Raw genomic sequence first — 24,081 nt, forward strand, 5'->3', positions numbered from 1 at the left:
TTTTATTCAATATTTTGGAAGGAAAGTAAAACCTAATTGGCCAGAATGTTCTAAAAGACAAAGAACCTCAACCACCTTGTACAAAACATGATCCATCTGTTGTAACATTCTTAAGATCTATTTGTAGTATTTCACTACATGTTGTCTTTAATCTACTGTCCACAGGTGCCATATTATTAGGCTGGGTAGACTATTGTCACACTTTGGCACAAACCCATAATGTATTAAAATACAAATCCTCCAAGTACCTGCCAACCAATGACCAAAGCGGAGAATTTTTTTTCATTATTTCTAACACAAAGAACAAGCTCAGATAATGATATTTAACCTGAGGTTTCTGATTAATATCGGCCTGATGATCTGCTGGAGGATCATTATAGGCTTCATAGTTAGGAGAGATGGTTCTTAGCTGGTTGGAATCGCTGGTCCTGCTCGGGATCCTTTCATGGTTCATCTACTCCACATGGAATGCCATATACAGAAGACGTAACCTGCCTCCGGGACCAACACCGCTGCCGATTTTTGGAAATGTCCTGCACATTAAGAGAGGGGAGATGGTCAAATCCTTGGTGGAGGTCAGTTCTGAAGGGAAACGTCTAAAATATAGATTCACTGCTAATATTATGTAGAACCATCTTTGAGACATTAGATCTTCTATTATTTGCCTCTTATCACTTTGGTTTTCCTTCTTTGAAGGTTCTTCAGCTCTTTTTTAAGGGCTGGTGCCATAAACTGGACAATAACTTCAAGGCTCAGCCACATCAGTGTAAAGCTTGCAGTGACTTGTTAGCTTTTGGAGCAGAAGACTGGCATTGGGCGCTTTATTTCAGTGATCCTTATTTATTGTAGATTTACACAACAGGATTCCATCTGATCCCCCTGTACATTACTAGCGGCATCTCTGTAAGCTATACACACAGCGGCCAGTATAATCTGAGCATATACTTAATCCTACACATAAAGAAGCTGAGATATCACCTGATCCCTAATTCAGCCGATGTCTACCATATTCTGGAGCAACAATCCCATATCATTGTCCCCATATATGTCAGGTCTCTGCAGAGAGGGAGATATTACATATAATGTGGCCCTGAGTTTCAGTTCTTGAGAAATTGCTCAGCTTTAAGGATATGTTAAGACACAGGTATAAGCTAAAAACTGCAGATCCTATAAATGGATCCCCATCTTTAGCCAGGGCTGAGCACAACACCAGCTTTATCCAGAACATAAAACACATCCCTGAAAGATTTTTGGTGGGAAGATGACTACTGGTGGGCTACATGTAATGTTCTCACAGTTTACTCATCCACACAGCATAATTTGGGTAAATAGTATCTATCTATCTATCTATCTATCTATCTATCTATCTATCTATACTCTACCATTAGGTTTACAGTTCACAAGTTGACAAATAAACACAAGAATCAAATGTGTGACTCAAAAATGGAACAAATCTCCTACATATTTCATCCAATGAGAATGGTGCCTTTCGGCTTCACTTCCAACCAGAACCGCTAACAGATTATTATGTATTCATACCCAAACAGAACATTTCATACAAAGAATTATCTCAATCTACATACACACAGGACATTTGTCTTAGATCTTGTCCAACCTCACATCTGGGAAAGATCAGCAGTTACCAAACAAAGTGAAATTATGTTTCATCAGACTATATATAGACTGCACAGATGACTATTGCAGATACAAGTCTGGACCATGTAGACCGGCTGCCTTGGTGCATAAATGGGGATATAAAATGGACTTTGTGATGTTTTGATAATAAAAGAACATTTTTAGATCCCTCCTATGCTGGATTTTCTGTTCTTGCACCTTGTACTGGTTTTCCAGATATCTGTGCATCCGGGTTAATGGAACTTCTCAGAGGTCATGGGAGACAGTTAAATCTGTGTTAATTATCTGGTAGTCAATAAACATATTATTATATTCCCTAAACTGTCACAATAGAATGACCAAGGATCCAAGTGAAAAGAGCTCAAAAGTAGATCCATAGTTCACACCATCTGCAGTACAGCTTTCACATTATGTAGGGCTTGGTCACTATTTTAAGTTAGGCTAAGTTTACCTTGCTACCATTCAAGTCCATTGACCTGATCTGTCATAGGACCACAACGATGGACTACAAAGCCAACATAATTGCTTAATCAGATGGAGCTTCTTATATACAGGTCATCAGCCCACACAAGTTTGCTGGCTATTGTGACTCTGTCCCGTGTCTCTGATAAACTCCTCTTTCTGCTATTGTATTCTGACTTCTGACCTCTGCTTCCCTTTAACTATTCTCTTGGATTCCAATTCCGTACTGTGTTGCTTGACTGTTTCTGATCCTTTGGCTTGCTCACTGTTTCTTTGTTGTTTGTCTTGTTCTGTGTTACACTTATTCAGAGAAAGGACTGTCGCCAAGTTGCCATCAGCCGCCTAGGGTAGGTCTGCCAAGTAAGTAGGGACGGGGGCTGGGTCATGTTTAGTACTCACTGTCTGTCTCCCTTCTTCCATTGTTCCAGTAGCAGCACTAGGGAATTGCACAACTATCAATTCCATTACAGTATGATAATGTATTTTCTATGTTGTAATATTTCCTAATGAATATTTTTCTTTTTCAGTTCAGTAAGAAATATGGCTCAGTGTACACTGTGTATTTTGGACACTATCCAGTAGTTGTCCTGTGTGGTTACGAAACTGTCAAAGAAGCGTTAATTGATCGAGCGGAAGAGTTTGGTGCTCGTGGAAGACTTCCTACCTTGGATGATTTTCATAAAGGATATGGTAAGTTTGTCAGTATTCTGCACATGTAGAGCGATGCATGGAGAGGTTCACACTGGATTACAATACACAATAAGTCATGATTTTTATTTCAGGGGAAGGTTTTAGCAATGGAGAAAGATGGAGGGATCTTCGCAGATTTACCATTACAATTCTAAGAAATTTTGGCATGGGAAAGAAAACCATTGAAGAAAGAATCCAAGAAGAGGCGCAATTTCTTGTAGAAGAGATAAGATCACAAAAAGGTATGTATGTGATCAATAATACGCCTGGTAACAATCATTGCATTGTATGACTTCATTACATGGTATATATTATACAGAATTACTGTATAGTCACATAGTACAAGAGGCTGGATGAAGACAACAGTCCATGAAGTCCAACTTATAAAGCTTATAGTCCCCTACAGTGGTGATTCAGTGGAAGGCAAAAAAAAATCCAAAAAACATGAGGCTCATGCCAATTGTCCCATTATTGGGGTAAAAAATTCCTTCTTAACACCAATCTGACAATCAGTATAAAACACAGGATCAAGGTGTCCTTATAATATAGAACCCATAACCTTTAATATTTTTCTGTTCAAGAAGGACTTCCAGGCCCCCCTTTATACTTGCTCAATGAATCTACCATCATCACTTCCTGGGGCAAAGAGTCCCATAACCTTGCTGTTCTTACTATAAAGAATCCCCTTCTATGTTGCCCGTGAAACTTTCTCTTCTCCAGACGTAGAGGATGTTCCCCTTGTCACTGTCACCGGTCTAGGTGTAGAAGATGTCCCCTTGTCACAGATCACCAGTCTAGGTGTAGAAGACGTCCCCTTGTCACTGTCACCGGTCTAGGTGTAGAGGACGTCCCCTTGTCACTGTCACCGGTCTAGGTGTAGAGGACGTCCCCTTGTCACTGTCACCGTTCTAGGTGTAGAGAACGTCTCCTGGTCACTGTCACTGGTCTAGGCATAGAGGATGTCCTCTTGTCACTGTCACTGGTCTAGGTGTAGAGGACATCCTCTTGTCACTGTCACCGGTCTAGGTGTAGAGGACGTCTCCTTGTCACTGTCACTGATCTAGGTGTAGAGGATGTCCCCTTGTCACTGTCACCGGTCTAGGTGTAGAGGACGTCTCCTTGTCACTGTCACCGGTCTAGGTGTAGAGGACGTCTCCTTGTCACTGTCACTGGTCTAAGTGTAGAGGATGTCCCCTTGTCACTGTCACCGGTCTAGGTGTAGAGGACGTCTCCTTGTCACTGTCACCGGTCTAGGTGTAGAGGACGTCCCCTTGTCACTGTCACTGGTCTAGGTGTAGAGGACGTCTCCTTGTCACTGTCACCGGTCTAGGTGTAGAGGACGTCTCCTTGTCACTGTCACCGGTCTAGGTGTAGAGGACGTCCCCTTGTCACTGTCACTGGTCTAGGTGTAGAGGACGTCCCCTTGTCACTGTCACCGGTCTAGGTGTAGAGGACGTCCCCTTGTCACTGTCACAGGTCTAGGTGTTGAGGACGTCTCCTTGTCACTGTCACTGGTCTAGGTGTAGAGGACGTCCCCTTGTCACTGTCACTGGTCTAGGTGTAGTGAACGTCCCCTTGTCACTGTCACTGGTCTAGGTGTAGAGGACGTCCCCTTGTCACTGTCACTGGTCTAGGTGTAGAGGACGTCCCCTTGTCACTGTCACTGGTCTAGGTGTAGAGGACTTCCCCTTGTCACTGTCACTGGTCTAGGTGTAGAGGACGTCTCCTTGTCACTGTCACTGGTCTAGGTGTAGAGGACGTCCCCTTGTCACCGGTCTAGGTGTAGAGGACGTCCCCTTGTCACCGGTCTAGGTGTAAAGGACGTCCCCTTGTCACTGTCACTGGTCTAGGTGTAGAGGATGTCTCCTTGTCACTGTCACTGGTCTAGGTGTAGAGGACGTCCCCTTGTCACCGGTCTAGGTGTAGAGGACGTCCCCTTTTCACCGGTCTAGGTGTAAAGGACGTCCCCTTGTCACTGTCACTGGTCTAGGTGTAGAGGATGTCTCCTTGTCACTGTCACTGGTCTAGGTGTAGAGGATGTCTCCTTGTCACAGTCACTGGTCTAGGTGTAGAGGACGTCTCCTTGTCACAGTCACTGGTCTAGGTGTAGAGGATGTCCCCTTGTCACTGGCCTAGGTGTAGAGGACGTCCCCTTGTCACTGTCACTGGTCTAGGTGTAGAGGATGTCCCCTTGTCACTGTCACTGGTCTAGGTGTAGAGGATGTCCCTTTGTCACTGTCACTGGTCTAGGTGTAGAGGACGTCTCCTTGTCACTGTCACTGGTCTAGGTGTAGAGGACGTCCCCTTGTCACTGTCACTGGTCTAGGTGTAGAGGATGTCCCTTTGTCACTGTCACTGGTCTAGGTGTAGAGGACGTCCCCTTGTCACTGGTCTAGGTGTAGAGGACGTCTCCTTGTCACTTTCACCGGTCTAGGTGTAGAGGATGTCCCTTTGTCACTGTCACTGGTCTAGGTGTAGAGTATGTCCCTTTTTCACTGTCACTGGTCTAGGTGTAGAGGACGTCTCCTTGTCACTGTCACTGGTCTAGGTATAGAGGATGTCCCTTTGTCACTGTCACTGGTCTAGGTGTAGAGGATGTCCCTTTGTCACTGTCACTGGTCTAGGTGTAGAGGACGTCTCCTTGTCACTGTCACTGGTCTAGGTGTAGAGGACATCCCCTTGTCACTGTCACTGGTCTAGGTGTAGAGGATGTCCCTTTGTCACTGTCACTGGTCTAGGTGTAGAGGACGTCCCCTTGTCACTGTCACTGGTCTAGGTGTAGAGGACGTCCCCTTGTCACTGGCTGAGGTGTAGAGGACGTCCCCTTGTCACCGGTCTAGGTGTAAAGGACGTCCCCTTGTCACTGTCACTGGTCTAGGTGTAGAGGATGTCTCCTTGTCACTGTCACTGGTCTAGGTGTAGAGGACGTCCCCTTGTCACCGGTCTAGGTGTAGAGGACGTCCCCTTTTCACCGGTCTAGGTGTAAAGGACGTCCCCTTGTCACTGTCACTGGTCTAGGTGTAGAGGATGTCTCCTTGTCACTGTCACTGGTCTAGGTGTAGAGGATGTCTCCTTGTCACAGTCACTGGTCTAGGTGTAGAGGACGTCTCCTTGTCACAGTCACTGGTCTAGGTGTAGAGGATGTCCCCTTGTCACTGGCCTAGGTGTAGAGGACGTCCCCTTGTCACCGTCACTGGTCTAGGTGTAGAGGATGTCCCCTTGTCACTGTCACTGGTCTAGGTGTAGAGGATGTCCCTTTGTCACTGTCACTGGTCTAGGTGTAGAGGACGTCTCCTTGTCACTGTCACTGGTCTAGGTGTAGAGGACGTCCCCTTGTCACTGTCACTGGTCTAGGTGTAGAGGACGTCCCCTTGTCACTGGTCTAGGTGTAGAGGACGTCTCCTTGTCACTTTCACCGGTCTAGGTGTAGAGGATGTCCCTTTGTCACTGTCACTGGTCTAGGTGTAGAGTATGTCCCTTTTTCACTGTCACTGGTCTAGGTGTAGAGGACGTCTCCTTGTCACTGTCACTGGTCTAGGTATAGAGGATGTCCCTTTGTCACTGTCACTGGTCTAGGTGTAGAGGATGTCCCTTTGTCACTGTCACTGGTCTAGGTGTAGAGGACGTCTCCTTGTCACTGTCACTGGTCTAGGTGTAGAGGACATCCCCTTGTCACTGTCACTGGTCTAGGTGTAGAGGACATCCCCTTGTCACTGTCACTGGTCTAGGTGTAGAGGATGTCCCTTTGTCACTGTCACTGGTCTAGGTGTAGAGGACGTCCCCTTGTCACTGTCACTGGTCTAGGTGTAGAGGACGTCCCCTTGTCACTGGCTGAGGTGTAGAGGACGTCCCCTTGTCACCGGTCTAGGTGTAAAGGACGTCCCCTTGTCACTGTCACTGGTCTAGGTGTAGAGGATGTCTCCTTGTCACTGTCACTGGTCTAGGTGTAGAGGACGTCCCCTTGTCACCGGTCTAGGTGTAGAGGACGTCCCCTTTTCACCGGTCTAGGTGTAAAGGACGTCCCCTTGTCACTGTCACTGGTCTAGGTGTAGAGGATGTCTCCTTGTCACTGTCACTGGTCTAGGTGTAGAGGATGTCTCCTTGTCACAGTCACTGGTCTAGGTGTAGAGGACGTCTCCTTGTCACAGTCACTGGTCTAGGTGTAGAGGATGTCCCCTTGTCACTGGCCTAGGTGTAGAGGACGTCCCCTTGTCACCGTCACTGGTCTAGGTGTAGAGGATGTCCCCTTGTCACTGTCACTGGTCTAGGTGTAGAGGATGTCCCTTTGTCACTGTCACTGGTCTAGGTGTAGAGGACGTCTCCTTGTCACTGTCACTGGTCTAGGTGTAGAGGACGTCCCCTTGTCACTGTCACTGGTCTAGGTGTAGAGGACGTCCCCTTGTCACTGGTCTAGGTGTAGAGGACGTCTCCTTGTCACTTTCACCGGTCTAGGTGTAGAGGATGTCCCTTTGTCACTGTCACTGGTCTAGGTGTAGAGTATGTCCCTTTTTCACTGTCACTGGTCTAGGTGTAGAGGACGTCTCCTTGTCACTGTCACTGGTCTAGGTATAGAGGATGTCCCTTTGTCACTGTCACTGGTCTAGGTGTAGAGGATGTCCCTTTGTCACTGTCACTGGTCTAGGTGTAGAGGACGTCTCCTTGTCACTGTCACTGGTCTAGGTGTAGAGGACATCCCCTTGTCACTGTCACTGGTCTAGGTGTAGAGGACATCCCCTTGTCACTGTCACTGGTCTAGGTGTAGAGGATGTCCCTTTGTCACTGTCACTGGTCTAGGTGTAGAGGACGTCCCCTTGTCACTGTCACTGGTCTAGGTGTAGAGGACGTCCCCTTGTCACTGGCTGAGGTGTAGAGGACGTCTCCTTGTCACTGTCACTGGTCTAGGTGTAGAGGACGTCCCCTTGTCACTGGTCTAGGCGTAATTAGATCAATAGAAAGTTCTTTGTATTGTCCGTTCATGTATTTGTACATTGTTATTAGATCTCCATGTAGACGTCTTTTCTCTAAACTGAATAACTCTAATGGCCGGTTTCACCAATGCAGGTTAAATCTCCAGTTAGCTAACCAAAGTTAAAACTAACTTCTGTTAGCAGCTATCCGTTTCACCAAAGTCGTGTACAGGTACCTAACAGCCAGTTAGTAAACTGAATGTCATTTTTGTAACAAAAATAAATTTTGGGAAAAAAGTATGCTTTATAGTCCAAAAAAAAGATATTTCCTTCCTTCCTCACACCCCCACTTCTTTTCTTCTTTCCTACCTTTATCCCTCTTTATGTCTCTTCTGTCCCCTTTTTCATTTTCGAAAAAAAATTGAATCTTCTCCAGTTAACAATGATTTTTCTATGGTGTTTTTACAGAACAATTCATCGACCCAACCAAATTTTTAGTCCAGGGAGTCTCAAATATAATTTGCACCATTGTGTTTGGAAATCGTTTTGAATACAGTAATGATAGCTTCCAGAAGCTTCTGACCATGTTCAATGTTGTATTTGTGGATATGAGTGGTGTATGGGGACAGGTAAGAGCCAAGACATTTCTGTACACGAAAATCATGTAACTTTTGGGTATTGGATTTGCACTTCAGACAAGCAATGTTTCTGAGCAGATTTAGCACCCTCTAAATGAGACTACTGTACGAGTAATACTGGAAGATGCCGAGGTATCAGTCATACTTCTGTGTTTGATGGGGCCAACTTTAATGACCCAGAGGAGGGCAGAGGAAGGTAGAGGAGGGCAGATATTTTTCCATGGATCCAGTCTCTGTGGGTTAGCACAATCATGTTTTGTTGCATCCAAACTACTCTTAGAGAAAAATAGAGTAAAGCTGACAAGTGTGTATATCATAGTATATGAAAATAGAGAAAACAAAGAACCGGGATGGAATGGGAGCGCCACTGAATGGAATCCAAGGAAACCAACATTTAAATAAATTAATATTCTATATTGGCCTGAGGAAGACGCCGCTACGGCATCGAAACGCGTAGCCACCCTCTGCTTGTGTTTTTGGAACCAGTAAATGAATATTAATTTATTTAATTATTGGTTTTCTTGGATTCCATCCAGTGGAGCTCCCGTTCCATCCCGTTTTTTTGTTTTTCTATTTCTATTGTCTCTCACCGCCCTCTGGGTAGGTGTCCGGGTAGGAGCTGACACTGAGCTATTTATCCTGATCTTGGACATTCATTGGGGCGCCGGGCATTTTTCATTTTCATAGTATATGAAAGTCAGTGTGCATATATGTGTCTGAATGTATGTATATATTTGTGTAAGAATGTCACCGTATACAGTCATGGCTGTAAGTGTTGGCACCCCCTGAAACTGCTTTTAGAAAATGTATTGTGATTACAATAAGTATTTCCCCCAGAAAATTATTGCAATTATTGCAATTACACATGTGCATCACTCACGTCTCCCCTCACTCCCCACACTCTCCTAAGCCACAACAAGCCATGCCTTCTCCCAGCATCTGTAACACTAGCCTAGAGAGGCGGGGTGCGTACGGTGCTCTGCCGGCGTGTGAATGACAGAGGAGAAGACAGGGAACAACGGCCGGGAGCTCCTGGGAGCAGCAGTGGTTCTGCACAGGTAAGGATTGAGCGATCGGGATCGGAAATTCCGTTCCTGATCATTTTTAGGTGGGATCGGAATCCGATCGCGATCGTGAAATTTACTCGATCGCTGATCGGGATCCAATCTTTTCCCATCCCGATCACTCAACCCTAGTGACTTTCTATGAAGAGTTTGAAACTTCACGTACCTTCAGCAAAAATAGGTAAACAATTCATTGGGCCTTTCAAGGTTATTGGACAGGTAAATGCAGTAGCCATTCTCATAAAAATTCCCAAGACAATGAGGGTACATACTGTGTTTCATGTATCACTTCTGAAACCGGTTATTCCAAATCCATTTCCAGAACATAACTTGCCTCCCCTCGATCCAGTTGTAGTGGATGGATAAGACGATTACAATGTCAAAAAAATAATGGCTTCTAGGATATATAGAACTTGTCTACAATACCTAATAAAATGGCAGGGGTATGGCCCCCAGGAACAATTCGTGGGAACCTGTAACCTACATCAATGCTATCCAATTGCTTAAGGAATTTCAGCAAAGTTATCCAGAAAAACCCATGCCAAGCTTCATCCAGAGGCTGATGAGGAGGGAATAATGTCAGAATCCTGGTGTATTTTGCTAGTATAGCACCAGTGACCACTGTTGCTTGAGTATTGGGACTTGTTCCAGTCTCCTGCTCCTCAGAACTGCCTTTCCCAGACTGTTCTACTCTTCACTATTATCACCTTCAAGCTGCACCCTGGACTACAACTTTGCTATACCTGACTGCGCCTGGCTTTTTCCATCTGGATTCCAGGTGTGTCTACTAGATTCATAACAAATAGTTCATTTTTTGGAAAAAAAAAATTCAGGGGTTCCAACACTTACGGCCATGACTGTTTATGTGTATTTTTGCATATGTTTCAAAATTATGTAATAAGTAAAAAAGATCACAAACTCCTTCTTCACAAAATCTTTTATGAGCCTCCGGCTTAAAGTCACGTTATCACCTCTGACACGCACTAATAAAGCTTTCCTATTGGTTTATAAGGTACTTTGCCACTTTATATCTCCCATGTCTTGGTCCTGTAAGTGTCTGGAAGACATTGGAGGTAGTTTGGCAGTGACAACACCTGAGTGATTGGTCCTTCTGTCCTGCCCACATGTCAGACATGGATCTTTTGCTTTCCCAGTATATTAGTTACTAGGTTAGTATTACTACTATTACTTACAATGAGTAATGTGTATCTCTTATTCCAGATGAAGGATATGCTGCCCTCAGTCATGCACTATGTACCAGGACCCCACCAGAGAATCAACAAAAGCTTGCGTAAACTCACCGATTTCATTGAGACGCGAATCAAGATGAATGAGAAGTCATTTGATCCAAACTCACCCAGAGATTACATTGACTGCTTTCTTATAAAACAGCAGCAGGTAAGTGAATGAGGATTAGGGGAGGGGTAATAAGTGTAAGTGGTTGGTGGGCCTACCTGTATATGGTTGGGTTAGAGTCCAATGGCCTTTCCCAATACAATAGCTGACTGTAGGCTCGGCCTCCTTAAAGTCCATCTTATTAATAAATCTAATGGGGACATAGTGGTAGAGAAGGGTTTGGGTCGGGGGTTTGACCTGTGGCACACGGAGTCTTGGAGATCTGCTGTCCACTTCTCATTCCAGCACCACACACTGGCTCAAACACACCCTACCTGGCAGATTTTAGCCATAGAACCTCGCAGAATCGGCCACGACTGCAATGGTTCACAGCAGTAAAAATACAAGCCTGCTGAAACTGCTGAAGTTCTTTCCCACGGCCATGTCTGTTTCTCTCCAAGATGGCCCCATACATCTTTATCCACAGTACAGAGGGACTTGCCGGCCAACCTGAAGCAAGATCCCATGAGTAACTTACACTATACTCCCGATGCAGTCACTCTGTTGCCATCCTCAGCTAGCAGTCCAGCTTCTCCAGCCTCAGCAGACTTTCCTCCTCATCCAGCCCTGCCTATCCTATATCAACACCAGTAGAGGCTCTATCCTTGCCAGCTACATCTTGCGTCTTTGGCATTACCCCTCAGTCCTCCCCAGGCCCAGATCTCGGTGATTCCTCCAGGCCTATCTCTGAAGCAGCTATGAAAGCTTTGTTTGCTGACTTTCAAGTGACCATTCAATCTGAGCTAAAACTCCTTTCAATCTGAACCTTGTATTTTTATAACTCTTCTAGAAGGACTAAGGGAATCTGTTATGCTTATAAAGCCATTAGCGACCACTCCTCCCCGCTACAACTTTGTATTAGATCTAAATGGGAATGCAATCACAAACGTTCTATGGACTGAGGTATTCTCTTTACCTTCAAGGGTATCTCATTGCATTGATCATCTGGAGTCATCCAGAAAATTGACGTATAGATGGTATTATACTCTGACTAGACTAGCACTTATTTTCACCGGGGTCTCTAAACCCTGCTGGAGATGTAATATGGAAACTGGTTCTCTTCTGCATATATGGTGGTCATGCCCTCGGCTCACGCGACTCTGGACACAAACTTATAAGCTACTGTGTACTATAGTCTAGTATCCGTTCCCCTGGGAGCCGCATGTAGCTTTGCTTTCCCTAGGCATTGATGCATTACCCCTTGACGATCAATGTATCATTTTCCCTGTACTGACTGTCACCAGATCTAAGATAGACCAACTATAGAAAAGCCCGGACCTTCCTGAAATCACAAGAGCAGTCACCTTTAACTGCATTATAGAACATTTGTTATCGTGTACATTGGGTAATACCCCTGCCTTTAAGAGTTTATGGGATAAATGGGTGACATGGTCAGGCTATGAGTGCTAATTCTGCACTGATATTTGTGGTTACCACTGATACTATATTGTTAGTTGTTAATTACTGATTTGACTATTACTCAATGGAACCCTTTGCATCTTGCTGCTGAGCCTACACTACAATGACTACTGGAACACTGTTACTATTGATTGCTGAATATGTATCACATTCTATTTCTGATGTCCCTCCCACCCCGATCCCTCCTGACCTATCTACTCCCCTCTGTATTTTCCCCCCTCCCCCTTCCTCAACCCCATCACAAACTCATCCACCATCCCGCCTCTTCCTTTCCTTCCCCCTCATCATCATTAATATCATTATATTTTGATATACCTTGCTTTCTATCAAATTATTGTATTGCATTTTGTAGGTGTCGGGTAATGCATTGGGTACCACTGGGTAATGCAAAAGAAAATACTTATGATCCGATAGTTGTTGGGAATAATTTATCAAAAACTAAAGCCAAGCCCATAAAATAAATTGTGTCCATGTCCTATTGTTGTAAGTGGCTATAGGGGTGGGATATCTGGGAACTACTTTAGAAATTTACTTTTAGAAATGTATATTCTTATGTCTTTAACTTGGTCAGATACATCTTAAAAGTGTAACTTCAAAATGGAACATCCCTTTAAATCATAATCCTATAAATTGTGTCTACAGGAACAAGACAATCCTAACTTTGACAAGAATAACATGATAATGACGATTCTCAACTTATTTTTTGCCGGGACGGAAACAGTCAGCAGCACTCTAAGACATGGATTTATGTTACTTATGAAATACCCCGATATACAAGGTCAGTAAGACACCAGAAATCCACCCCGGGTAATAACCTCTTGTTAGAAGGATCTAGTCAGTAAGAGATGACATTATCTGCGGCACGAGTGCAAATAACATGACGTGTTACATAGATTGTATTCATTTTATCAGCCTGTCCATGTAACAATTTGCTTCTATCTTGTCAGATAAGTTACTTTAGCTCTAATAATGTAGTTTTTCATGTTGGGGCACTGGAAAAAAGCTGGGATGTCCTTAATAATAAGTCAGGGTCCTACTCCCCTCTTTTTCTCCTTATTACACTTTTGTAGTTAAAATTATAGAATTGTTTAACGTAAACAAGTATAAAAACTAGAAGAAGAAGAAGAAGAAGAAGAAGAAGAAGTGGCCTAAAACTAAACCTTGTGGAACCCCAAACAGCAAGGTGACCTGGCAAATTATACACTTAATGAAGGGTCAAAAAGTTACTGTAGGGCAGCTTGGCCTGACATCCTGGCGCCTGGACATATTTACCTCGTGCTCCGTTCCTGGCCCATGACATTCAGTGTTTTCTGCACAAACAATGAGCAAAACCAGATATAAAAAGGCTTTCTACGTGACTATCCCTAATGTCTTCCTCGCTCTCAGGAAGCAGCGGTAATCTACCAACAGTGACACAAGCTCGGAGGCACCATCCAACCACTGCTATACTTCAGTGGACCCTGCAACCACACAACACAGCAGACCACCTAAGCCACCGATATGGAGAGACTCCGATTAGGGCTCAAGATCCCCCACTAAAATGTCCCTTTTCCTGCCCCTAACCCAAAAGGAACTTGTAGCAAGACACTCTGTGTCCTCCAAGATGCAGACCCCACTTCTGATGAAAATGTTACTTCATCCACCATATGCCACAGAATTAGAGGTTCCATGCTTACCATAGCTTCTCTAAAACAGAGAGTATACAATCTGTCATTGTTCCAGTTCTCAGTGCTGGCTTTCATACAATCTCTTCAGGTATCTTCTGCAACCGCTAGCACTCAACACCGATAACTAATGTCACTTATTGACCATATTGAAAACCACCACAACAATATTTGGATTTGTGGCTTGTCTGAAGTCACACAAACCTCTGGTCTTATTTTTACCCTCAGGCTTTGGCTTAGTTTCTTCTAAACACTCCACACTACCTCTATGATTCCAACCCTTCCAAGAATTCTTTCTGCTGGGTTGTACCATCTCTCAGCACTCTCTCTGAAGTGGTTCAGACTGTTAAACATATAAGTTACATAGTATATACTAATAAATTACTTAAACCATAAATTAGAGTGAAATTCATAGCAGTGAAACTGCTATTTTTTCCATTGAAGGGTTAATTTTCATCTTTATCCGTACTCTTTGTCACCTTTGACCCACACAGGATCACATCAGCCAATCAGTGGATGAGCAGTGATTTTGTGTTCAAATGAGCCTCAATGCTCAGTCTCTGATTGGCTGACGCACTTGTGGGCAAGTAGAAGGTAAATAAAGACGGGGAACCTAAATGGAGACTGCACTGGAGCCCGGGCTGAACGGAGAGGTGAGTATACAGTGTTTATTATTTTATGTTTTGTTGGGGGAGAGGGGTAAAAAAGGAACTGGAACTGCCCTCTAATTAGAGTTTAATAATTGTTTATTATTTCCCCCAATATTTCTTTCCCAGCTAAAGTGCATGAGGAAATAGACCGTGTGATTGGTGACGGCCGCATCCCAAACATCGAGGACCGCAGCCAAATGCCATATACAGATGCTGTAATCCATGAGATCCAGAGATTCGCTGATATTATCCCCATGAATCTTCCTCATTTAACAACCAGAGATGTTACCTTCAAGGGATTCACTATTCCTAAGGTAGGAGAAGGAAAAACTGGTAAACCAGGGAAACCGCTCTATAAACTCACAATTCTCTTGCACAAGAGATGTGTCTGGTATCGCAGATCTGTCTCTTTGACGTGAAGGCGGCCAACCTTCAAAGCCAGATACAAACCATGAACAACTGGCCCTGCTTCTGTATACATGGAGAACATTTCTTATTTCTTACAACCTCTTTAACAGGATTCTCCAGGAATTTTTTATTTATAGCCTATCCTAGGGCATAAACATCTGATCAGTAAAGGGTTGTACGAGGCCAACGTTTGCACTATACACAACACGGTGCTAGAAGCTGTTGGCTCCTTGTCAGGCTTTGAGCCTGCGTCCTGGTGCCTTGTTCTGTGTCTCCTTGTTTGCTGAGCTATTCAGCTGATTGAATAGTTGTCTGCTGGATTATTGTGTTTAACCTACTGGCGAGGCTCATCATTGGTTTCTAAGGATTAGAACTTACCCTTAGTTTACCCTGATTGGATTGCTTATATAAATATATATATATATATATATATATATATATATGTGACCCTGACACTTCCTGGTTGTGTTAGTCTTCTTCAGTTCCTTAGAACTTCCCCTTTGCTGGCCGCAAGCGCGCTATAGCCTCATTTTAGCTCCTGATATACAACAGACTATTACCCGGTCTTTACGTACCTGCTTCTGGACTGCAACTGTATCCACCCCCTGCAGGCCATCCATGTGCTGTCCCCAGCCTCCTCTGCCTTAGCTGACTACTGGACTACTGCTTCCGTACCACCAGTAACGTGTCACTCTGGTCCCTGTATAGTGGCTGGTGCAAGTACTGACTTCAATGGAGGCTAAGCTGAAGTATTGGGGTCTGGCCATCTGTTTCTGGCTCTGTGCCCGGTACTGTGTATAGTACGAGCCTCAGAACATGGTCACCAGCGTCTGTGCACTACACCCATCAGATATTTGTAGCCTTCACTAAGGATAAACCATAAACTAAAAACTCCTGGACAACCCCTACATGTGTATACTTATAATGGCGGCCAACACATTAGGTAGAAGTTGTGTGTCCTCATATTGTGGTGGGTTAATCCATTGAGCAGCCCCTTAGTCGGTGACCTGGGGAATCCATCACCTGCACTAACCTGGGTTACAGATGATACAATAGAAGTCATTTTACCATAAGAGTATTTTCCATCCTTCGTGTGTCTAGGGTACAGACATCTATCCATTGCTGTGTACGGTTCATCAAGACCCCACAAAGCTTTCCCGCCCCGACAAGTTTGATCCCAACAATTTCTTAGACAACAAGGGATGTTTTAAGAAGAACGAGTCCTACATGCCGTTTTCTGCAGGTATTAACAGAATGTAAATCACTTTGTCTACATAAGCCAAACTTATCACTGACTGGATGGTTTCTAATAAACTGGAGTTCTTAGTGCCCCATTACACCAGTTCCTCCATTCTACAGACTTGGTGATTCTTTGCCACTGATCCCTATTAGGGGTATGAACATTTCTCCACTTCACTCAGATTAAGAGTTTTGCTGGGGCTGCCATAGGTGTGACTAGATTGTGCGGTTCTAGCCACAGCCATCTCACAGTATCCTTAAGTCTATTGTTGGTGTTGCAAATGTTCATTGTGTCTTCCACTTCTGTCCAGAGAGGGTAATGTGTGTAAAGAATAGCTCTTTATTAGATATGAATATACTGAAATTAAATTATAAATCATAACTTATATTGAAGACTTAGATAAAAATCTTTCACAAATTCCTAAAAACATACGGTGGCCGACAAATGATGATCTGAACTCAGATAAGTTACTGGAAATTGCATGTTATATCCGGAGGAGAGCTGACATGGAGGAAACACGAGGGAATTCCAAGAATATTTCTTCCTATAGTGACAGCTAAGACAAAGTACTTCATTTAGCAGAAATGTTGGTTTGCTAAGCCATAAAAACGTCCTACAAGTATCAGATACACTGTCACCACAATGCTGTCTATAGTATGCACTAGACCTGGTGTGGTGAGTCCTTTCAGGATCCTGTTCAAAGGTCTCGTGCTCAGTTCACGCCAGGTACTGCTTTCTGCAACGTTAGTGTCAGTGTCTACAGTGGAATAAACACGTTGCTGGTTGCATCTTAAATATTATAAGTGAAGATGCGTCCTCATAGCAAGAGATGATACTGCCTCAAATGATGAAAACAAGGGCAGTAATGAGAGCAGAGTGTCCAGTAAAGGACCATCAGACCACCAAATATCATCTACAGCGACATTAGACCATGTTGGCAAGGTATCAGCACAACAGAGTTTCACTTCACCCCCAGGGTCCAGAAAGGTTAACTGTTGGGACAGGTGCAGTATACGATGTTGGTTGTTCTCTACCATCTTGTCTCAGTTTTTTAGGAGTTCATCCAAAAGTTTACTCCGCGAACCAGAGTTACTCTATAGAGTCTTCTTCCTTGTTCTCCCAGGCTTCAACAAGCCGTTATATTGAAGGTGCAGCCTCCAGGAGACACGCACTGTACACTTGATGTCAACATTTCTCATCTTGCAGTAGGTTTACCCCAGGGAAACATTATGCAGATCCAGGGGTACACGTGTCAGCTAAGAACCACTGGTCTATATTACATGGAGGTCACCCTGTACCAGATGGCTGCTCACACATGACATGCGAAGTTGTAGCATCCACTTCTGGTCTCAGGCTGACATCAAACTTCCAAGGATCACCAATGGGGCAACATCATGGTGGCATTAAATCAGCCCAATGTAATTTGTAGCTAATGAGTTTCTCTCTCATTAGGGAAGCGGATATGTCTCGGAGAAGGTTTGGCCAAGATGGAGCTATTCATTTTCCTAACAACCATCTTACAGCGCTTCAGATTACGTCCAGAGAGAGAGTTCACAGACAACGACATTAAACCCTTGATGACTGGCTTTGCAAATGTTCCCAAATTTTACCAAATGTCTTTCATCCCTCGAATGTAATTTTGGATGGAGAGGATATGCGTCAGTTATGTGATCTTTGGAGAAGATCGATGAGTCACAAGGGTGAAGTAATGGAATAACCAAAAGTCACAGATTGTTCAGTGTATCACATGTGTAATGTCCTGTGGAGAACATATAATGTATAATGGTAGATATGTCACATATATAATAACATATAATGTATAATGGTAGATATGTCATATATATAATAACATATAATGTATAATGGTGGATATGTCATATATATAATAACATATAATGTATAATGGTGGATATGTCATATATAATAACATATAATGTATAATGGTGGATATGTCATATATAATAACATATAATGTATAATGGTCTGATTTTCATTATCCAAAAACACAACATATTTACCTGTAAAGCTAAATAAATCCTTCTAGGTGGCGCTATCACGTGTCCAGTGGTTACTCTGATTCCGTACAAGCTGTTCATACAATACTCGGCAGGTTCTTCCAGCAGTTGATCCCCTCACACTGCACATACAGATCATCTTTACCTTAGCTCCAATTTCTCATGAAACAATTCATTCTACTAGCAAACTCCTTGACAGTCTGCAATATGAAACACAGTCACTGGGTTCCCCGACGTAGACATGGAAAGATTCAAGATGGTCAATCTTGAGAGAATCCTTTAGTAAATATTCATGAGGTTCATCTGTAAGTTTTGTTTTGATCCAAAGTTGTCTCCTCAGACCCCAAAGTATAATTACCTTAGGCTCAGGAGAGGTGTGGAAACATAGTAAACCCTGATATTCACCTACCTCACCTTCCCTGGAACTCTCTTAAGACGTCCAGTGCTCCATCATGGTTCTCTTTGGTCGACTTCCGCTCTATTCCAGCCTCCTAGATGATGTCATTGGCCGTAAGGGATTGCTGAGTCTTGTGATTGATCCTTCGTGGACACGTGCGGCTGGCAGACATCAGGATACTTTGATGTGCCTGTGACCTCCCTCAAGAAACCCGGAGAGACCAGAGGACAACTGAAGAGGACTACAAGGGAGCCCAGGAGAGGGAAGGTATCCGTGTTTGTTTCCTCTCTTCCCTCGAATCTCTGTTTTTTATACTTGGGGGTCTGAAGAAGCTCCAGAGTATAATCCAGTAGAATTTCCTGACATCGAGCTCCCTCTTTCACAGATCGTGATCTCTCTGGTTCCATCTCCTGGCCATGGTTTCGTGTGTTTCATGGGTTCTCTCCATTCTATCCAAATTCTTTGCATATGAAGGGTTTATTCTTCTCTCAGAGGTTACAGAATTGATTTGTAACTAATTCAAACTGAATTTTTCAAAAGTTTAGGATTTAGCCAAATCGATGAGAATACTCTAAAATTGATGCCATCTTATTAAATCGGTGAGACATACAGAGAAAGGATCACATGACCTGGGTTTCTTTATAATGCATTTTAGGAGCAGTTTCCCAGCCAATCAGGAGGGTCTGTGGATGTGAGAGGTCACTGATGACATCATAGGCACAATATACGAGTACAAGCAGAAGGTTTCCATGTGAATGGGCCGAATTGGCAGCGACTCCCAAGCCATGGAATCTGCAGCAAGGTTGAGCAGGACACAGATTTTCTTTTAGCATCCTGCTGCAATCCCGTTGAAAGCAATGGGGAGGGAGATTCAGGACGGATTACAGAGTGGAATCCAATCCCAGATATGTGGCAGATTCCTCCATGTCAACTTGAAATGAAAAGCCCGCTTCTGAATTCAACATCAGAAATTTACTGCTGAACGTCATGAACTTGTTCTTTGCTGGGACAGAGACAGTCAGAGACCACCACCACATGGATTCCTCATCCTTATCAAACACCCCGAGATACAAGGTAAATAGAAGCAATGTGCATGCGCTGGTATTCTATCCTAACATAACCTCAACTCACCGTACTAGAAGAGCGGACCAGGACATGTGGCCAATAATTAACTCTTCTCAGATAAGGAAACGCTGTATGTACAGTATATACATTTTATAGTATACTGTATGTTGTGTATAGAATCACCAAATACATGAAATGAGATGACAATGACCATGATGGTGACGATGATGATGACGACAATGACCATGATGGTGACGATGATGATGATGATAATGACCATGATGCTTACTCTAGAGAAGTTACATAAGGAGATCGATACAGTGATTGGACACAACCGAAATCTGAGCATTGAGGATCGGAGTAAGATGTCCTATGTAGACGCCGTCATCCATGAGATACAGAGGTTCAGTGATGTCATCCCATTGAACGTCCCTCATACTGTCATCCGAGACACCACATTCAGAGGATTCACCATTCCAAAGGCAAGTGAGGAGAAAAAAAAGCAAACACTAAAGGGGATCTGAGTTTTCATGAAAATTTGATATATCTACAGGGTCTTGCTGGGCAGTCTGTTCTCTGACTGTACGATGCTTCATACGAGGGTAGTCGAACAAGTTTCCAACCTCCACATGTAGTTGGCAACACTCATCAACCAAAGTTGGGGAATGTGTTCGCGCATGCGTTGCAATGTACTCACAAAAATTTCAGCATTTTGCACCAGCGTTTTTTCTTTGACAGTGGTTGTGGTGTAGTGTACCACCTCTGTTGGCGCAGTTTAGGAGCAATAAATCAGAGTTTTTGTGTCAATTAATTACTGCGGATGAAACTTGGATACACCATTACACCCCAAATACAAAAACACAGCCAAAACAGTGGACTAAACTGCTCCAACAGAGCTTTGCAAATGTTCATCCGAGCAAGTTTTTGGTCCAGAGTGAGCAATCGCGGCACCTGGCACGTGGTCAGCTTTCTCATCCCTAAATTTTCAACCATTATGTGCCAGACATGTTCTTTCGATCTGCTCATGGCCTCTGCTATCTCTCTAACCTTCATTCAACGCTCTTCATTTGACGGTGGTACATGATGGTGCAGAGTCCCCGTACACAGCGTCCAACTCGTCTTTAATTTGCGGAGGCGTATTGCCTTTCAAAAACAGAAATCTAATGGCTGCTCGATATTCGATTTTATCCATTTTCACAAAATCACTCACATCGACCTCACTACAACGACTGTCAAAGAAAAAACGCTGGTGCAAAATGGCTGAAATTTTTGTGAGTACATTGCAACGCATGCGCAAACACATTCCCCAACTTCGATTGTCGAGTGATGCCATCTACATGTGGAGGTCGGAAACTTTTCAGACTACCCTCGTACATGGCGTCCTATCAAATTTTTTTAGCATCTCCTTATCTCACCATCCTCTACAGCTTCAAACGTGAGATTACCATCATTGTATAGACAATCACCTGCACTTCAGTACTTGTCTGTAGGGTGCGCTGGCCCTTTATGACCTTTCCCAGCGAAACATCTGCCCCTGTGGGCTATTTAAGGCAGTTTCCTCCACAGGGAGATTCTTAATCAAAAGATTCAAGGCCCCATTCACACAATGCAACCTAGACTGGAAAATACACTCACCGGCCACTTTATTAGGTACACCTGTCCAACTGCTCGTTAACACTTAATTTCTAATCAGCCAATCACATGGCGGCAACTCAGTGCATTTAGGCATGTAGACATGGTCAAGACAATCTCCTGCAGTTCAAACCGAGCATCAGTATGGGGAAGAAAGGTGATTTGAGTGCCTTTGAACGTGGCATGGTTGTTGGTGCCAGAAGGGCTGGTCTGAGTATTTCAGAAACTGCTGATCTACTGGGATTTTCACGCACAACCATCTCTAGGGTTTACAGAGAATGGTCCGAAAAAGAAAAAACATCCAGTGAGCGGCAGTTCTGTGGGCGGAAATGCGTTGTTGATGCCAGAGGTCAGAGGAGAATGGCCAGACTGGTTCGAGCTGATAGAAAGGCAACAGTGACTCAAATAGCCACCCGTTACAACCAAGGTAGCCAGAAGAGCATCTCTGAACGCCGCACAGTACGTCCAACTTTGAGGCAGATGGGCTACAGCAGCAGAAGACCACAGCGGGTGCCACTCCTTTCAGCTAAGAACAGGAAACTGAGGCTACAATTTGCACAAGCTCATCGAAATTGGACAATTGAAGATTGGAAAAACGTTGCCTGGTCTGATGAGTCTCGATTTCTGCTGCGCCATTCGGATGGTAGGGTCAGAATTTGGCGTCAACAACATGAAAGCATGGATCCATCCTGCCTTGTATCGGTAACGGTTCAGGCTGGTGGTGGTGGTGTCATGGTGTGGGGAATATTTTCTTGGCACTCTTTGGGCCCCTTGGTACCAATTGAGCATCGTTGCAACGCCAAAGCCTACCTGAGTATTGTTGCTGAGCATGTCCATCCCTTTATGACCACAATGTACCCAACATCTGATGGCTACTTTCAGCAGGATAATGCAATGCCATGTCATAAAGCTGGAATCATCTCAGACTGGTTTCTTGAACATGACAATGAGTTCACTGTACTCCAATGGCCTCCACAGTCACCAGATCTCAATCCAATAGAGGAGCATCTTTGGGATGTGGTGGAACGGGAGATTCGCATCATGGATGTGCAGCCGACAAATCTGCGACTGCAACTGTGTGATGCCGCCATCATGTCAATATGGAGCAAAATCTCTGAGGAATGCTTCCAGCACCTTGTTGTATCTATGCCACGAAGAATTGAGGCAGTTCTGAAGGCAAAAGGGGGTCCAACCCGTTACTAGCATGGTGTACCTAATAAAGTGGCCGGTGAGTGTATGTTCTGCGTCTGCTCAGGAGACTCCTATTATCATAGTGATCCATGTTACTGGGAGTCCCTGCCCATCCCTTCACTGTCCAATTGTGAACCGAGAGCAAGGCAGGTGGTTTGGGCTCCACAACCAGAATTGAACCCACACGTGGTGGTCACTACTACAGGATAATAATGGCAAGTTAATCATTAAGTCCTATCATAGTGTCCATCATACACCACTGCCATAGACATATCAATATGATAGACACCATGATAGTACTTAAGGGTTAAAGGAAAAAAACAGGAAGAAGGACGAGCAAAATACACAGAATAGTAAGAACAGTTCAAGGGAGATTTTACAATGGTTTCCACTTTGAATGAACAATAAACCCCAAACTATCCCTAACTCACCCTGGATTCACATTTGGGTGCGTACCCCCCTTTCTCCAATGGTGCAGGTGGTCCGGTTACAGTCCATAGAAGCGTGCGGCGGGACCTTTCTTTTATAGTGAAGCGTCCACTCCTCACGGTTAGGCAAAAAGTGAACGTCACACTTGGGTTGTGCCAGTGAGTTTTCCTTTTTATTCACACTCGTGATAGTAGGAGAGTTGGAGTAAAACGTTTTTCGGTATTTGCAGATACCTTCTTCAGACTCTTAACGCGTAGTGTCAGTGGTACGATACAAATATTTCCATACAGTAATGGGTCAGGTAAGTATCAGCGTCAACTCCGCTCATTCCCAAGCAGGGTCCGCTTGAAGTTGTGCAAAATATGGGGATCAGTTGGTGGGGATGCCGCGCTTCCCAGGTTAACGGTGCACACGCCAGAGGAAAAGGGCAATGTGTGGATGGGAGTAACCTGAATCTCCTTCACTTTGCAGAGAAATACAGTGATAACTACTTAGGGTCAATTCACATGGAGTTTTTTGCAAGCTGAAAAATATCTGAAACGTGTTTTTGACACAGTTGTTGACGTGTATTTTTTTTTTTTTTTTTGCTCCGGCACAGTGTATGGACCTGGAAACCTGGAAACATCTCTTTAAAAAACGCTAGTGGTTTTTGAAGCGTCAAAAATCGTATTGCGTTTTTTCTGCCTTCCATTGACTTCAATAATTTTTTCCAGGCAGAATCCACCTAAAGATAAGTCATGTCACATTTTTTCCAGTAAAAAAAAAACTGCTAGTGACTCTCATTGGAATGAATGGGAGGCAGAGCAGACTGCACATGCCCGTGGCCACAAGAAAATGGACGCTTATGTAAGTGGCCAGTTTTCTTGTGGCCGCGGGCATGCGCAGTCTGCTCTTCCCAAGGCCTAGCAGATTGAAACCCAGCTCCAGATGAAGACGTACAGAGATGCCGTTTCTGAAAAAGATGGAGGCGGTGCTGGAGAGTTCTCGCGCATCATTGGGGACTTCTCCAGTGCTGTGGAGAACTCATTTGCAAACCAAAGAAAACCGGGATTTCATTCGAATGGCGGAGTGGAGAAGACATCTAAAGGTAGGAGAAGAATAGCCTTTCTTAAGGCTATTCCTGCATATTATAAAGAAAAAAAAGGCATTGCAATGGTAGAATCCCTTTAAAGAGGATATT

General features: G+C 44.0%; 1 protein-coding gene across 1 annotated transcript; it reads left to right on the forward strand.

The window, feature by feature from the left end:
* The first annotated feature begins 398 nt into the window (after positions 1-398).
* Positions 399-17,809, forward strand: LOC142185387 (cytochrome P450 2G1-like). Its single transcript, XM_075260807.1, has 9 exons — positions 399-575; positions 2,625-2,787; positions 2,880-3,029; positions 8,163-8,323; positions 10,618-10,794; positions 12,853-12,988; positions 14,651-14,838; positions 16,034-16,175; positions 17,625-17,809. Exons 1-9 carry the CDS (start codon positions 399-401, stop codon positions 17,807-17,809), a joined length of 1,479 nt encoding a protein of 492 aa, XP_075116908.1.
* The last annotated feature ends 6,272 nt before the right edge of the window (positions 17,810-24,081 follow it).

Source organism: Leptodactylus fuscus, chromosome 11 (genome assembly GCF_031893055.1).
Source record: "Leptodactylus fuscus isolate aLepFus1 chromosome 11, aLepFus1.hap2, whole genome shotgun sequence".
NCBI lineage: Eukaryota > Metazoa > Chordata > Amphibia > Anura > Leptodactylidae > Leptodactylus > Leptodactylus fuscus.

Excerpts from the sequence above, each read along its gene's own strand:
- LOC142185387 (XM_075260807.1), top strand. The coding sequence starts at position 399 with ATGGTTCTTAGCTGGTTGGAATCGCTGGTCCTGCTCGGGATCCTTTCA. Across the intron at positions 8,324-10,617 it reads TGAGTGGTGTATGGGGACAG|ATGAAGGATATGCTGCCCTC; the intron begins GTAAGAGCCAAG and ends CTCTTATTCCAG. Across the intron at positions 14,839-16,033 it reads AGGGATTCACTATTCCTAAG|GGTACAGACATCTATCCATT; the intron begins GTAGGAGAAGGA and ends TCGTGTGTCTAG.